The 12,890-nt window shown below is 60.5% G+C and overlaps 1 protein-coding gene across 6 annotated transcripts; it reads right to left on the reverse strand.

The window, feature by feature from the left end:
- Nucleotides 1-3,694: 3,694 nt before the first annotated feature.
- SH2B1 (SH2B adaptor protein 1) lies at nt 3,695-11,923 on the reverse strand. 6 transcript variants are annotated; one of them, XM_027051080.2, is made up of 9 exons: nt 11,790-11,923; nt 8,764-9,791; nt 8,396-8,497; nt 8,057-8,148; nt 7,769-7,944; nt 5,908-6,120; nt 5,512-5,723; nt 5,229-5,400; nt 3,695-4,479 (listed from the first exon to the last, which is right to left on the reverse strand). In XM_027051080.2, exons 2-9 carry the CDS (start codon nt 9,700-9,702, stop codon nt 4,103-4,105), a joined length of 2,283 nt encoding a protein of 760 aa, XP_026906881.1. In that variant the 5' UTR covers nt 9,703-9,791; nt 11,790-11,923; the 3' UTR covers nt 3,695-4,102. The 6 variants fall into 6 exon arrangements, with proteins under 6 accessions (XP_026906881.1, XP_026906882.1, XP_026906884.1 ...); XM_027051081.2 differs by lacking the exon at nt 11,790-11,923 and adding an exon at nt 10,160-11,657; XM_027051088.2 differs by lacking the exon at nt 11,790-11,923 and adding an exon at nt 4,658-4,757 and having other exon boundaries at nt 4,324-4,479; nt 8,764-11,657.
- Nucleotides 11,924-12,890: the final 967 nt, after the last annotated feature.

The following is a 12,890-nucleotide window of genomic DNA, read 5'->3' on the forward strand; positions in this document are numbered from 1 at the left end:
ACCGAACTTCCTGTTCCAAACTCATGCCCCCAGTTCTTCCCCACTTCTACCCTCAGGCCTCCACCCTTCTCTTTCCCCGACCCCCATCCCGTTCCACCTACTCTCAACCTGTTTCTATTGTGACAGTCTCCTTCTTCCTCACCCAGTCTGCAGATACTCCAACCTTCAGGGGACTGGAGAGGAGGACAACATCCTTTTGGGGGCCAGAGGAAATGGTTCTAGAGGGACAAGGGGAAGTAGGGAGGGGAGAGGGTCAAGGGGACAGGGCAGAAGATGGTAACCCTACCCTCGGGAGGGGTTGCTGCAGCCATCAACAAGGGATTTAGTGTCCAAGCCCTGGTGAGCAAAGCCAGAACTGCCTGTCTCTCCCCCAAACTACCCCCCCTCCCCATTGCTCTAACTCAGCCTCTGGGAATGTAGCCTTCGGGGGCCCCCCCATCCCTGATAGGGAATCCCCCCCCCCCCAAGAAAATGGGATACCCAGACAGCCAGGTAATCCAAGAGGCTACAGAATGTGCTGATGGCAGAGGGAGAGGGATAAATGTTTCAGGTTGGGGGCGGGAGTCACCCCCAGTCATGGAATGAGGGTCACCTCATCCCCCACTGTATTCTTTAATTCAAGGGGCTCACATGGCAGACCCCAGATGATGTGTGGTCTGCACTCCCCCCGACCCTGAAGTATCTCCTCCAGGGGAGAGAGGATCAGAGCTGCTCAGGTGCCGGGCACATCCCACAGGAAGAGGCATGAGGGAGGAAGGGGTGTCAAGGGAAGGGGGCTGGGAAGCTGGATAGGGTAGAGGTCCCAGACGGAAGGAATGGGGAGGGGGCAGCTCAATGGGGACAGGTCTAGGGGAAATAAGGACAGAACAGAGCTGGGGAAACAGACAGGGCTGCCCGGGTCAGAGGGAAGTCTGAGGAGCAATGGGGAAAAGGGACAGCAGGGAGCTGGCATGCGGCAGCCAGGTGGGTGGGGGCCCAGCGCTGGGTGCAAAGCCACAAGTTGTTGCTGAGCGGCTGGCCTTGGTGTCAGCTTCCTGGTAGAAGCAGCTGCTCTGAGCCCCCCACCCCCACCCCTGCTCCGGGATGGGGGCGTCTTTTGGTTGCTACCAGGGCAGCTGCTGGAGGAGCAGAGGGTAGCCTGGGCTGTGGGCAGGGGAGGAAAGGAGGGCGGAGAGAGGAGAGCGGTTCAGTGAGAGTAGCAGTGGAAGGTCAGGGAAGGGAAGAAGGAGCCTCAAGTCCTTCCTGCGTCTAGGCCTCTGGCTTCCTAAGATGGACAGTCAGCAGTCCAGGCCACAGAAAGGGTTCTCCAGGCTGCTTCCCTCCCTGGCACTCAAGTTCCTAAGCAGACAATGACAGAGGAGACAGCGAGCAAAGGAAAGGGAAGCCTCACTTTGGGGGAGCGGGCTGGCCAGCAGGGGTGGATGGCACTTAAGGATTTAGCCCCCCATACTTATCCTTCTCTCTGCCTGGACTTGGGGGGGAGGGGAGCCTTCTGGGTGAGTTGAGGACACGGTGCTCCTTCTGTCCCCCTTTTCATGGTTCTAACAAACCCCTCCCTTAAGCTGTGACCTGGGGATGGGGGCTCAGACAGTGGGGTCACATCCACAGGCACCTCCATCTGGCCCAGCACCCACCTTCTTAGGCCAGAATCAGGCTCAGCATCTGCCAAGCCTTTTGGTGCTCTCTGGCTTCTCCCCGCCACCACCTGGAGAAGTGACAGGGGCACAGTCTTAAAGGAGCAGGAATGCCCAAACATGGAGAAGGGGGGGAAGACTGGAGGGATCGCAGCTTCGAGGGAGTTGAGAGCAGGAGGCTGAAGGGAGGAAGGCTTTACAGGACACTGCTGCCAGCTGGGCCCTTTAAGGTGACTCCTACCTCCCCCAACTTCCCAGAGGGAAAGCTGAAGCCAGAGAGGGAGAGCCACATGACAAGAGCTGCAAAAGGCTGGCCGTCAGGGAGCCTGGGGGTGCGGACCGGGAAGGCACTGGTTCTCTTGGATCCCTCCCGCTGGGGTCTCCAAGCCCACGGTTGTGGGTGTGCCTCCCCTCCTATGAGGGCTGAAGCTAATGGGAGAGGCCTGGTTCTGAAGGACAGGGACACAGAGCCTGGCCACTCCCTGACCGGTCCCAAACTTCGGCTCAACCATCCTTATAGCAAGGCTAGAGGGAAACAGTCTGAGGCTCTTCCAGCCAAGACATGCAGGTCCTGGAGTGCGGGGTGCTCCTTGTCCCCCTCCCCCACCCACTTCAGAAGGCAGGTTCCTGACGCTGGCCTGGCGGGGCTTTAGGGGGAGGGGGAGCCTCATAGCACCAGTTGCTGCTAGATTAGGAGGGGATCATGTCCTGCTTACCCTGGGGCGCCACAGCCTTCACTCACCACCTCACTTTCCAGAATACAGCACCCAGATGTCCATACCATCCCCTCCTTTGCAAGGTCAAGTCTATCCCCAGTCTCCTGAGGCCAAGGTTTGGGGGAGCCCCAGGGATTAGACAAAACTGGGAGAGCCAGCAGGCTTCCCCCAGCTAGCCCCCAGCCTGGGTGGCCTGCGAGCCCAGCTGTCTCCTGTCCATCTCCCACAGGACACAAGGCCCAGAATAGCAAGGTCATAAGCATGGGTAGGGCCTCCTGGAGGTGGGGGAACGGTGGCTGAGGGGCGTGAGAACGTAGGCTCCCTGCTTCCCCGGGGAAGGAAGGTGAGAGGCAGCGCTGGGTGGAGGTGAGGAGGGGAGAGGGCGAAGCACAATAGGCGGGATTCTTCGGAACCCAGCCCCTCCTTGTGGACACCCACCACCCACAGGGCTGGGAAACCCATGGCTGCAATTCAGCTCAGAGAGCAGAGCCTGGGTTTAATGGGGGCGCTGCAAGGAGTGAAAGGGGTTGCAAACTCCTGCCCACAGGGCTGGGAAGGCCACGTGAGTGAAGTGGGCCAGTAGGGATGGAGCAGATGTGGAAAGAGAGCGGAGGAGCACGTGAGGGTGGATCTTCTGATTTTCTGGAGAAGCCAGTCATCTGAACTTGTAGGTGAAATCCCAACGGAAACACTATCCAGGCCAAGCAAATCATATCAGCAGCTCCAACCCAAACGAAACTTCCCATTTTACAGGTGAGGATACTGAGGCCTGGAGAGGCTAACACCTGGCCTAGGCCAAACAGCAAAGGAGAGGAAAAGCTAGGAGTGACAGCCAGTGCTCTCTGTCATCTACCCCCCCCGCTTCCCAGCCTGGCCCCGAGAAGGGGAGCAGCCAGCCTGCCCTGGGCCCCTCTGCAGCCAGACTCTGTGGCTGCCACATTCAACCTCTCCCAACACATGTTGGCCACTGTGCCCCAACCCCGCCCCCACGATCTCCCTCTGCCTGCTTTCTCCCTCGGGTGGGAAGCCGTAACTGAAGAACTTAGAGCAAGAAGGGTCCTTGGAGGTTGCCGATCCTGCTGTTCACTGTCCGGTCCCGTTAAGAGAACTTGGCCGCAAACCCCGAGAAGCACTATTGGGCTCTGCACTTACCGCTCGACAAACAGGACCGCCCACGGGGGAGCAATGGGCCGAAAGCACAGGGCTGGAGGGCAACAGGGACTTGACCTGACGCAGCCTTCTGGCCTCTCAGCTCTGGAGCGGGCAACGCCGAGTGGGCTGCTTTCCTGCCCCACCTGCCCCAACCCCCGCTGCAAACAGTGGCCACAGCCATCACGACGGAACTGAGATAAACCCTTTTATTTATTTATGCTTCTCCATTTTGTTTAAAACAACAACAACAACCACCTTAATATAACGGACAGCCCTTCCCCCTCACCCTTCCTCGGGCTGGGGGGGTGGTTAATGGGGAAAAGGCCCCCAGGGGTGGGGCTGACCATAAGAGCCCCTCAGGGAGGTAATGGAGCCCAAATCCCCTGCCCAGGGGATGGGGCACCTGTAGTGTACGAACCGGGGAGTTAACAGGGCTCTTGAACCTCTTCTTGTACCAACATATATGCCCTTGGCCGTCAAGGGTCAGGAAGCACGTGGGGAGGGGATTCCTACCGCTCCTCTACATCCCTGCCCAGCCCCAATCTCATGAACTAAGGGCTGGGGAGCAAGAAGAGTGGAGAAAAAGCAGGGTAGGGTGTCTCACACGAAGGAGTACTGGTTATTAATGGCTCTGGGATGGCCCCCTTCTTCTCCATCGCCCCCTAGTGGTAACTGCTGCAGCTGCACCATTGGGGTGGCCCCGGGGTCCCCACCAGATCCAGCGCCTCCCGGGGCTTCTGTGCCTGGTGCTACGGCCTCTTCCAATTCAACCACGGGGACCAGCTCAACCACGGGGACCAGCTCTTCCTGGACCCCTCCACTGCCCGCTTTCTCTTTCTCTTGCCTCTCTTTGGCTGCTGCGGCTGCTGCTGCCGCCACTTCTGGCGCCCCCGACGCCTCTTCTGCCCCAGGATGTGGGGGATCTGTCCATGAAGGGGGTTCAGGGGGCTGGGGTGGGTCATGGGAGGTGTTCGGTTCTGGATAGGAACGGTAAGAAGACAGACTGTGGAGGGGAGGCCAGCTCTTGCGGCGGCCTCCCCTGCACTCATCCCCCCAGAAGCCACGTGCTATCTCCCCCACATCCCGTCTCCTGAGCAACCCCCCCGTCCATGGAAGATGGATCATGGGCGGCGGTGAGAGGAGGACCACACTTACACACAGTCACTCGCTCCGAAGGGCATGAGGGTGGAGGAGGCATCGGGGTAGCATCGATCTCCCTCGCACACCCCTGCATGGCTCCCGGCCTGCTCCCGGCCTGGGGGAGGGGGAGGGGCAACGTGGGGACAGATGGGACGTTGGGGTGGGGAAAAGGAGAGATCAGACAGGGACGTCAGACATCGAGGGAGGAGGGGGGAGGGGGATCAGACCGAGCATCCCCCAGGAGGGCAGGCCCAAGGTGAGATTGTGACAAAGGGCAAAGACAAGGCTGGAGAGGACCGATCCAAGAGACACACAGATGATGGAACAGAGGGGTCTGATGGAATGGGGATGCACCGGCCCAGCTTCTGCTTCCTCCCGGCTCCAGTGAGGAACCTCTGCCTCCCTACGTCCTCAGTGTCTTGCTTCCCCTCCGAAAGCCCAACACCCAGGAGCCTGCTCTGCCCTACTCTCCCTAACGAAGCCTCTCCTCCTCCTCACAGCCCCCCGCCCCGTCTTGCTGGCACACACACCTCCTCGCTTCTTGGGTGCACGGGCACCTCCTCCCCTGCAGACCTGCTCTGCTCACCCTGCTGTCGCTGGGAGGACACGACATAGCTGACAAGAACAACGTCACTGGAGCCTCCAGACTCCAGAGGGATGGGGTGCACTCGGAAATGCTCGAGCATATCGAAAATGGACTGGAACCACAAGTGCTGGACCCGGCACTGACCCTCCTCGTTCAGCGACAGGCGCAGGTGCTGAGGGCAGGATGAGCAGAGTGAAGCGGGAGCCCCTCTCCCCTGCACGGCCACGTTCCCCCGCTCCACCCGCGGGCTCACTGCGTGCCGCACGGCCTCTTCCTCACTCACCTTGGCCTTGCCCTGGAAGTTGAAAGTGAGGACGTATTCACCCCGTCTCGTCTCACTCTGACGTACCAGGAAGACGCCATGGGAGCCGGTGCCTCCGGCCAGCACTAGCTGGGCGGCCTTGAGTCGAGAGAGCATCCCGTGGAACCAAGGATACCCTGAGAGGGGCTGGTCCCCTTCACCTCCCTCTGACTCCCCCTGGAACAGGAATGATCCTTCAGGAAGGAGAGAGGGAGGGAAACCGGGGTGTCAGGGAAGCCTCCCCCATCCTGGGAGAAGAAAAGCCTTGCTTTCCCCTCACACGTCACCTCCCTCCCCCGGGTCAGATCCTTCAGGATCCCGAGAGGGGAGTCTCCCGAGGGCGGGCAACCGGGCCTGGACGCAGACACACACTCTCACCTCTGGTACCTGTGGCCGTCTCCGGAGTGTCCAGGGGTGGGTAGGGAGCTGAGAGGGGATGGGCTGTGCCTGCTGGGGGTCCCTCTTCGATGGGGATACGGGGGGGCAACTCTGGGGGAAGCAGTTCCATGGAGTCAAAATGGGAGGCGGCGATGGAGGCGGAGCTGGGGGAGATGGACGCCGAGGGGCGGTCTGAGAGGCCCCCATAAGCCCCTGGAAAACAAGGGAGGAGGGCCAGGTTGAGAAGCCGAGAAACTACTCTTTGCCAGGACTGGTCGGCCACCAGCCAGTCTGTCCTGTGCGCACCGGCACGGTCGGCCGGCCAGCCGGAATGCCGGGTCCTTCTGTCGGCGGCGGCCGCTGCTATTCTCCCCCTCCGGCTCCCGACTTCTGCCTCAGGCCCTGCTGAGGGACCACAGATGGACCGTCCGGAGGGCCTGGAGTCCAACGCACATCTAGTTTCTCTGAATCGACAGCTGAAATGACAGCGACTGTCGCGGAGGTGGGCGTCGCGAAGAATCCCTCGGATATTTCCGCATCACATAGGGTCCTTTTCCGGCCTTCAGGACCAACTCTCCAACCCTCAGAGACGTCAGAGATCCTCCTACCGATCTGCCCAACCTAGGCGACCTGACCTTCACGTTAACTCGTGTCCCTGTGCCCTCCATGCTAGCCTGAGCATCCTGTCCGATTTGCCCAGGGCTCCCGGGCTCCCCTGCCCCCATTGCAGGGCTGTGCTCTCGCCCTCTGCCTCCTCCTCCAAGCCCTGTTCTTTCCTCTCACCTCCTCTGTGTAGTATCCTGTCTATCCCACCTTCCCCGACTCTCCGCTTCCTCTGAGCTCCCGGGAAGCTCTCTGCCTGTGCTGCTCAGAGAACACTAAGTACAGGCTCTCCGTGTTAGCATCCTGCTTTCCAGAGGGAGCGAGAGCCCGTCAACTCAACTAGACCGGGAGCCCACGGAAGGCAAGAAGCTCGTCTCAGGCATCTCCGGGCTCCCCTATCCTGCCCCAGAGCCTCGCACAAGGTCAGGGAGGTAGCAGGGCGTTGCTGAATGTCTGCTGGTGGCAGGCCTGAGCCTACGGCAATGGCGTACGTTGTCAGCGCTCAGAAGACAGGTGTAGTGGTGCAGGAAGCGGACTGGCGTGGCCCCCGTCTTTGTCAGTGACTCTCAGGTGACCTCAGAAAAGCCATTTCCCCTCCCTGGTCTTAGCTGCCTGAGGGGTCTGGAAACGAGGTGATTGGACCTAATGACTCGTAAGGTCCATCCTAGCTCCAACATTCTTTAACCCATTTGTTTCCTCAGTGATCACAGCAAGACACCATGAACCCTAGACCCAGAACAGAGGAGCAGGAGAGAGAGTATAACGGAGTCTACAAAGGTGAACTGGGCCAGGCAGATGCACGTCTTTGGGCGTGCCTGTGTGTGGGTAGGGCCTGTGCATCTTTAGTCAGGCCAAGAAGTACAGAGTCGAGAGAAGATCTCGTGCCGCTGACACGTGTACAGAAATGCACGGTAAGAACAAAACAAAGATGTGTACAAAGTGTTCCGGGAGCTCGGAGAAGGGAACCACTATGTCCAGCCAGAGTGGACATCTGCACAAGGCTTACGGAAAAGGAGAAAAGGCCGGACACGGAAGGCTGGACGGGAGTTCGCCTGGGGTTCGTGCGAGGCGGCGATGGCGACGGTTCTAAGTGGCAAACTGCGGTGTGGCACGTACGGGGACAAGGGACGGGCAGTCGGTGGGTGACAACAGGCGGCTGAGGGGTGGGACTGGGGTGCGCGGTAGAGTCGGGAGGGAGGGCCTGGGCCTGGCACGGTGGGGTTCTGAAGTTCACAGCGCTCTAAGGCTCCGCCCTTACCCTGCGACAGGCGGTCATTGCTCTCGCTGGGTCCCAGCAGCAGATCCTGGCTGGGCAGGCTCTCTGAGTGATTGAGGCAGGGCAGCTCCAGGCTGTCTGTGTTCTCCCTCGTAAGGAATGAGGTCCCAGGGGCCAGGGGGAGGGTCATGGGGCGGGGACTGGTAGCGGGGCAGGGTCTGCAGAGACAGGGAAAATGGTGTTGTGAGGCAACTCACCAGTGACAGCCCCAAGGCTGCTCCCCACCCCCACCGGGTCCCCTCAGTGACAGCAGTCAGGCTCCTCACTCACCCCGGGCTCAGGCATTCTTGGATGTCAGACACCCAGGCCTTCACATGTAGAGCATCAACTGTCTCCAGGATGTACTCGGAGGGGCCTTCCACCTATGGGGACAAGAGGAGGCCCACGGGCCACTTCCAGGTCCGGAGGCCCTTAGCCACCCCTGCTGACAACAAGAACACCCTCCCCCCCTTTCCTCCTCCCGGAGGGGCTACTGCCCCAGACACACTCTCGAGGCCCTGGGCAACATACAGGCACCTCCTGTCGCCAAGTTCCTTGTTTCAGTGTGCTGTCCTAGCTTTCTCCCCAGAACAAGCGCTCCCCGAGGGGGCAGGAGCCCAGAGCCCCTACCTTAACCACAAACGTGTTCTCCCGGTCAGGCATCTCCAGGGCTGTGGTTGTCCGCACGTCTGTGATGGTAGAGCAGGGAATGCTGAGTCGAGGCCGAGACGCCTAAGGTGGGAAAGAAAGCAAGAGCCAAACTTTCGGTGTGCAGGGACCCCCTTTCACTTCCCTCCAGAGACCCATCTTTCCTCCCAAGCCCTAAGGGAGTCAGACAAAGGACCACAGCACTACTTTTGCGGTCCTGCCCACAGCTGCTCCCCCAGAGTCAGGAGCTTTAGAAACCAAAGCGAGCAGGGCTACGCGTGTGGGCTGTCCCACTCCGGTGGCTCAATCGCCCCGTTCCCGGTGGTTCCCCACCCTCCTCGGGGCCTCACCTTGGGCGGTACAAAGAACTCCAGACGGCTTCCTCCTCCTCCTTCTCCTTCACTTCGAAGCAGTAAGCGACACTTCTGCCACTGAGGCTGCCCTCCTCCCCCTGAGGTAGGCCCAGCTGCCCCTCCTCCGCGGCCCACTCCGGCTGGGTCCGGGGCTGCCTCTTCAGCCCCCATGAAACTCAGCAGCTCTTCCCTCTGCACCATCCCTGCTCCATCCTTCAAGGCCCCCCCGCCCCGACTGAGTCTCAGCCTCTCAAATCGGTGAGTCCATCTGTCCCCGGGGGATGTTCCATCACTAACCAGTCCCCTGCCAATGGTCCCAGCCCCGCCAGAGGAGTTGGAGTTGCTGTTTCCACCCAGGACTGGGGGGCCCGATGAGGTCTCGAGGGGCCCAGCTGGGGAGGGTGGGTCAACGGTCCCCCGCCACTGCAGGATGCCGCGGACTGAACCGCGGACCGAGCGACCCACGGAGCGGAGAGAGAAGCGTTTCTTTAGCTTCGGCTTCGAGGAGGTCGTAGAAGAGGAAGAGACTGAGGAAGGGAGGGGGCCGGCCAGGTCCTCAGATGATCGAGAAGGGCCCAGCACAGCCAGGGGCCCGCCCACCCTGCAGCTCTCAAGGGACAGGTCGTGTGGCGGGATCTCCACACCAGGGCTCAGGGGAGCCAGGATGGGTGGTGAGAGGGAGCCGGAGGCCCGGGCCACCTCAGCTTCAAAATGCTGCAGGAAGAGCTCAGCAAAACGGCGGGAGAAGGCAGCCTCAGCCCCGGGCCCTGCATACTGGGGGTGGGAGGCCAGGTAGAGGCGAAAACGGCGGGCAAAATCCAGGGCGGCAGCCCGGGCGTGGGACTCACAGAACTCCCGCCAACTCGGGGGAGGGGGTGGTGGCAAAGGGGGAGGGGAGGGGGAGGCCCCGTCCTCCGGGGAAGGGGCACCATTCATGATGGTCCCCAGGAGGTGGAGAGGGGGAGCCTGTGGGGAGGGGCAGCAAAGAGGGAAGCGGCCAGAAGACACGGGGTGAGCGACAGCAGCTGCAGAAGGAAGAGAGGCACATACACCAAGTCACTGCTGAGGTGGGACTGGGGGCAGAGCCCCACCCCGAGCGGACTCCCCACTCTGGTCTGGACTCCTCGGAAAGCAGTGGGGAACACACCACACCGCCTCCCTTCCCTTTCCCAGAGCCTCACACCCCACACACCCCATTCAGCTGGCTCCCCGGGGGGAGGGAGGTGCACCTGCCCCGCTGCCTTCCCAACCCACTCCCCCTGGTTCTGGTTCCAGGAGCGACACGCGGCCGCAAAGCACCTGCCTCTAAAAAGGAGTCTTTACCACTCACACCACCTCCCTTCTCCAAAACAGGTCCTTTGAGGTTTATCACATGCTTCCCATGTGTTCTTACCTTTCCCTGCAACAGGCTTTAATAACCTTGATAATAGGTGAGGAAACCGAAGCTCAGAGAAGTCTCAGAACTCCAAGCCTACGGTTTTGCCCACTGCATAGTCCTCGTCCCCAGGGACTGGCTGGACCAGCCTGTCACAGCCCCTCCCTGCCCCAGCTCTCAGGGAGCTAGGTCTGCAGCGCTTAGAGACCCTGCCTCGCGCGTCCTGAGGTCCAGATCTGGGGAGGGAGTCTGCTCAGTCAAGAGGCGGAATGGATGATGGACTGAAACCAGAACTGTCCTGAAAGTGGACCCCAGGGCCCAGCACCCCAGCACGGTGTGACAGAGGCTTGGAATGGCCACAGCCCAGTTCTTTGTGCCTTCAGCCTGGGGCCCAGAAGCAGCAGCACCAGGCAGCACCAGGCGGGGGAAGACTGTGGGTTGGGTCAGGGCAAGTCTTTCTTGGCCACAAAGTAAATAAAACACAACAGGGAGCTGGGGCCCTAGGGCTTCTCACTTCCTCTTCTTTCACTGGGGAGGGTGCCCTAAAGGCTGGTGAGCCTGGTGGTTAAGGCTGTGGGACGTGGAGTTGGACCTGGGATGAAATCCCAGCTCGGCCACCTATTAGCTGCTTGATCTTGAACAGATCCTATGTCCTCTCGGAACTGCGGGCGTGTATCTATGAAACAGAGCTCATGATCCCTAACTCCTAGACTCGCGGGGAGAATCAAACGGAACCTGTCAGGGCTTGGCAGAAAGCAAGCACACCATAAATGCCTGCCCCGTTATTACTATCTTTATGGGTTCCGATTTTTCCAAGAGAGAAATCAGAGAAAGGAAGAGGCTTCCCAAGCTCTTACAACTAGCAAGTGGCAGAGCTGGGCCTGGCATTTATAACCCATGGCTCTTTGTTAGTGTTCCTCCCCCATATTACGTTGGATGATGACTGGCACCAGGGCTGTGGGGAGGAAAGTCTCCCCAAACCTCAGACTCCTGCTCAGACCCACAACCAGCGACCCCTCCCCTTCCTCCTTGGCCTAGATCCTACACATTCAGATGGCTCCAACCACAGGGACAATTCCAAACCAACGAGAAGCCAGGAGACGCAAGAGTCATGGAGCACAGGGGAACCGAGCCAAGAGGTGCAGACGCAGCAGGGAGAGCGATCTCCAGGCAGTGGCCACCTCGGCTCACACAGGCCCGCCCAACCCTCTGCACCACTGGCAGACCCGGCCCCCTTCAGGCCCGCTGACCCTGCGGCTCCTGAGCTGGTGACTCAGTTTCTCTTCTGCCAAGCAAGCCTCAGACACATTCCCCCGGTGCACCTGCCTCTGGGCTCAGTTCTGAAATTTCCCGAAGGGCGGGTGGTGGAGGGTGCAGGCTCCGCTCCCGGCTCGGACCCTCTGGGCCCGGTGGTCAATGCACTCCGACCCGACCCTACTCCCTGGACACCCTCGACCCGCCCATTCCCCGGGGCCGCAGCCGCCTCGGGACCAGCTCCGTCTGCTGCACTCTCCGGGGCCGAGCGCCCCTCCTGCCTCTGCCCCCACCCCCCACGCCCGCCCCCACCCAGGGCTCCTCTCAGGCGCCGGGCCGGGTCGCGGCGAGGGAAGGGGTACTTGAAGGGGGGGGGTTCCGGTTCCGGTCCCACCTGCATCTCGGTCCCCGCGGTTAGCTCCGGCGGCGGCGGCAGCTCCCGCTCCCTGCCCCTCCCCCCGCACTCCGCGACTAGCTCCCAGGCCGCTTCTGCGCAGGCGCCGGGACCCCTTTTCCCGTCACCGAAGGAAGCGACCATAGAGAAGAGCTGCGAGAGGGAAGGGCACCTATACGCTCAGTTCCGCCACCTTCCTAGTCCGTGCAAACCCATCGAGTGCTGAGAGGGGGGTGACCCTCGGACGGCTGAGGGGCTTCTCCGCTTGCTCCTAAAAGGGACCCCAAAAGCAATCATGGGCAGGGGGTGGATGCCACCAGGCGGCCTCTCGAAGGAAAGTCGGGACAAAGGAAGAGGCGTCAACCACGAGAAGCCACCTTAGGGGATAGAGTCTCGAGGCCCTGGTGCAGGCTAGAGTAGCCACCGGGTACCGGAAGCCAGCGAGATGAGGAGGCCCTTTCCAAGGCCCGCCGCAGCCTAGAGCGTCTGGCCCTGCGGCTGCGGGGTTCGCAGACACCGCCCCCGCGGAGCCCGGCGAGGGAAGACGCGGGTGACCTTGGTGGAGGCCCCGAGAAGAGGCGGAGCCTGAACTTACGACCTTGGCTTCCCGGAGGAAAGAGACTGGAGGTCTAGGAGGCTCCATCTGAGACGAGAAGTAAAGATGAAGGGCAGAAATAAAGACATCACTTTGGACGTGCTTGTGGGACGTCGCGGGGGGCAGGTGGACATACAGTGGACATACAGTCTGGAGCTCAGGAGAGACATAAAGACCAGACACAGAAATGGAGAATCATTAAGGTATAGAGAGCCGTTGAAATCATAAGCACAATGAGATCAGTCATCTCAGGTCTCTCGCTGACCCAGCTCCAACTGGCCTAACTAAGCAATAGGGGAATCTTGGCTGAAGCGATTGAAAAGAGCGGCTCTAGCTTCTTCAGGGACAGTTGAATAAAAGAGCCAAAAGATAGGAGAAACCTGTGGTTCTTCTCTAGGCTCTTCTTTCCCCATGCACTTGGCCTCACTCGCAGGCCGGCCTATCTCAGTGGTAAAATGGCTTTCTTTGGCTCCAAACTTAAGTCCTAATAGCTTAGCAACTCAAGT

The sequence above is a fragment of the Acinonyx jubatus genome, chromosome E3 (assembly GCF_027475565.1).
Source record: "Acinonyx jubatus isolate Ajub_Pintada_27869175 chromosome E3, VMU_Ajub_asm_v1.0, whole genome shotgun sequence".
In the NCBI taxonomy this organism is placed as follows: domain Eukaryota; kingdom Metazoa; phylum Chordata; class Mammalia; order Carnivora; family Felidae; genus Acinonyx; species Acinonyx jubatus.

Excerpts from the sequence above, each read along its gene's own strand:
- SH2B1 (XM_027051080.2), bottom strand. The coding sequence starts at position 9,702 with ATGAATGGTGCCCCTTCCCCGGAGGACGGGGCCTCCCCCTCCCCTCCC. Across the intron at positions 5,724-5,907 it reads GACGGCCACAGGTACCAGAG|GATCATTCCTGTTCCAGGGG; the intron begins GTGAGAGTGTGT and ends TCCTTCCTGAAG. Across the intron at positions 5,401-5,511 it reads ACTTCCAGGGCAAGGCCAAG|CACCTGCGCCTGTCGCTGAA; the intron begins GTGAGTGAGGAA and ends TCCTGCCCTCAG.